Source organism: Etheostoma spectabile, chromosome 19 (assembly GCF_008692095.1).
Source record: "Etheostoma spectabile isolate EspeVRDwgs_2016 chromosome 19, UIUC_Espe_1.0, whole genome shotgun sequence".
Classification (NCBI taxonomy): domain Eukaryota; kingdom Metazoa; phylum Chordata; class Actinopteri; order Perciformes; family Percidae; genus Etheostoma; species Etheostoma spectabile.
In genome coordinates this window covers 13,434,742-13,437,241 of record NC_045751.1, presented here as the reverse complement: position 1 = coordinate 13,437,241, position 2,500 = coordinate 13,434,742, and the positions used below count along the sequence as shown (strand labels likewise).

Below are 2,500 nucleotides of genomic sequence, written 5' to 3'. Positions count from 1 at the left end.
TTTGTTGTTGCACTGAGCTACCATGGAAGCAAGTCCAGTCTGAAATACCACTTGATGGCCAAGCACACAGCTTCTCTGCCCCATGGTCAAAGTATTTTTTCACCCTTTTATTGATGTACAGTGTTACACTGTGTGAGAATTGTTTTGCTCCAATTGAGAATGTTACGTGAAACTGAACACAACAGCAGGCTATATGCCAATGTTGTTTTCAATAAAAAAAATAAAAAAAACATATGCACAAAGCACTTTTCCATGTTGAGCATTAAAATGAGAAAAAAAAATAATGACAAAAAGAAATCAAGGGACATTTAGAATAAATATAAATGTACGATTATGACATTAATACGATTAATCGCGATTAAATATTTTAATCGTTTGACAGCACTAATATATATACACACACATACATATATAAACACACACACACAGTTCAAAACAATATTTTTGAAAAAATATACCTAAAATTAAATTGCTCGTGTGTTTACATGGCGAGGCGCGCCCCCGTAACCCCGATACACTCACATTCCGAGCGCGGGCACGGTAATGTACTGTACACTATGTGCGGCTGTTCGCTTGCTTAGGCCTCGAGTTGACAGGTGCATAGTTCAACTGTGTGCAACACGGTGCGCTTAGTGTAGTTACGAATTAACTCTGAAGTCGGTCGGTGGACTGTTACGTTGTACGGCCCGCGACAAAAAACAGAAAACAAAAAATGTTGTTGATGTGTAATTACGGGTGCTAGGCGATTTATGTATTCCCGCTTCCGAGCCTACATCGTTACGGCCTCTAACGTTAACCCCTACCGTCTCTCGCCTCCTGGTGAACTTAGAGAGACTCGACAGGCGTCCATAACATGAGCGAAAACTTACCCCTTTCAGTCGTTTCAAGAGTGTGTTTTTCTGTCCACTCTTTGGCAGGTTTCTTTGCTCCAAAGCAGCTTTCAAATCCGCGACTCTAAGCGATTGTAGAGGTTTTCCATCAAGCGTAATATCTTCGTCCGCCATTTTGCTCCCTTCGCTTGTCTAAACTCCAACAAGCGTCGCTACGGCTGCTGCTCAGCGTCACAACTCGGCAGTTTCCGGAAAAGCTCGTTTTTTTTCCGAATCACATAACATTACAGTGACAGTTGTAATCAATTATTAGGCCAATTTAGGCCACAAGAGACATTATTTTAATACTACGGATAACAGAGATACCCTGCAGACACATTTTTCTTTTGACAGACTAATACTGCGATCAATAATTCAAACACGTTTAATTGTAAAAGATGCATTTGTGCACTCTGAACAGGAATCCAAGACAGGCATCAAATGTAGTGTTAAAAGTAAAGAGGTGTATAACTGTAGGAGAAAAGTCATATATTCACTTCTATACCTCAGCAAATACAGATTAGAGACTCAAGTGAGTTCGCATAGTGTAAATAACTTCCTCTTACTAAAAAAAACAAAAAACAAACAGCCATATCTTTGAACTGTAACTGAACATTTTTCAGAAGAAATAAAATGTTCATTGTAAATTACCCAGTAAAAATCACCCCATGGTGAAGGATGTGCATATATAAATGTATTCAAATTAAAGCCATGCAAACTGGAAAGCAAAGAACACAAATATTGACAGTAATAAATATACTGCTAAAGGTAACTTGCGATCATGCCCTCTTCATACATATGCCATGCCAGATTTGGCAGGCCGGTATTCATGAATTAATACTTCAAACTCCCACAAGGTGGCAATGCAGCAGAGAGGATGTAGAAACAGGAATACAGTTTATCTCAAAAAATGATTTGAACTGAAAAAATGATTATGCAATGCCCCGATGATACCGATTTGTATCTGAAAAGTACATTTGAATGCAAGGTTAAGCAACATGACTGACAACACAGAAAACAGATCATAACACTAGTAAGTATTAGAATCCAACTTTTGTAGAGCACCTTTGTAAAGTTGAGATGTGTAGTGTAAATTTTGAAACAAAAAAAAACAAAAAAAGTCTACTTTATGTTCCACCACAGCTTCAGATTCAACATGTTTCTGAGCCGTTTGTGTGCAGACCAACATTTTAAATATAACTAGTATAAATGAAAATGGTAGAGGTCAGACAGTTATACAATGGTCTGACATGAAAAGCAGGTACTGTGTGTTTTTGGGGATTTAAAATGTAAAAATCCCACCATTTTAATTGACAACAAAACAAGCTGTGCTTCATTTCTCAGTTTCTACTAAGGCTGCGCGATATACAGTGGTGCTCATAAGTTTATGAACCTATGCTAAAGTTGACTTAAAAATAGGAATAAAAACAAAAAACATCTTTGGGAAATTGATCTTAATGCCTTAATTATTTCAGTTAGTCTAATAGGTGGTTTGATTTGCATTGAGAGGTGATTTTATGGAAAGTACCCCATGCTAATCTCTATGTATGGTAAAGGGTATGTGATGATGTGGGGGGGCTATTTTAATTCCAAAAGGAGAAGGGAACTTTATCAGGATGCATAGTATCCTG

General features: G+C 37.6%; 2 protein-coding genes across 6 annotated transcripts in view; both read right to left on the bottom strand.

The window, feature by feature from the left end:
* The window catches only part of acin1b (apoptotic chromatin condensation inducer 1b), a 26,858-nt gene extending 25,775 nt beyond the window's left edge, over window positions 1-1,083 (bottom strand). For all 5 annotated transcript variants that reach the window (XM_032544087.1, XM_032544088.1, XM_032544091.1 and 2 more), the window contains exon 1: window positions 870-1,083. In XM_032544087.1, coding sequence (XP_032399978.1) covers window positions 870-1,004 — 135 coding nt within the window. In that variant the 5' untranslated portion in view covers window positions 1,005-1,083. The remainder of the gene's footprint in view (window positions 1-869) is intronic.
* Window positions 1-2,500, bottom strand: part of efs (embryonal Fyn-associated substrate) — a 23,124-nt gene that overhangs the window by 11,497 nt on the left and 9,127 nt on the right. The gene's annotated exons all lie outside the window — the stretch shown is intronic.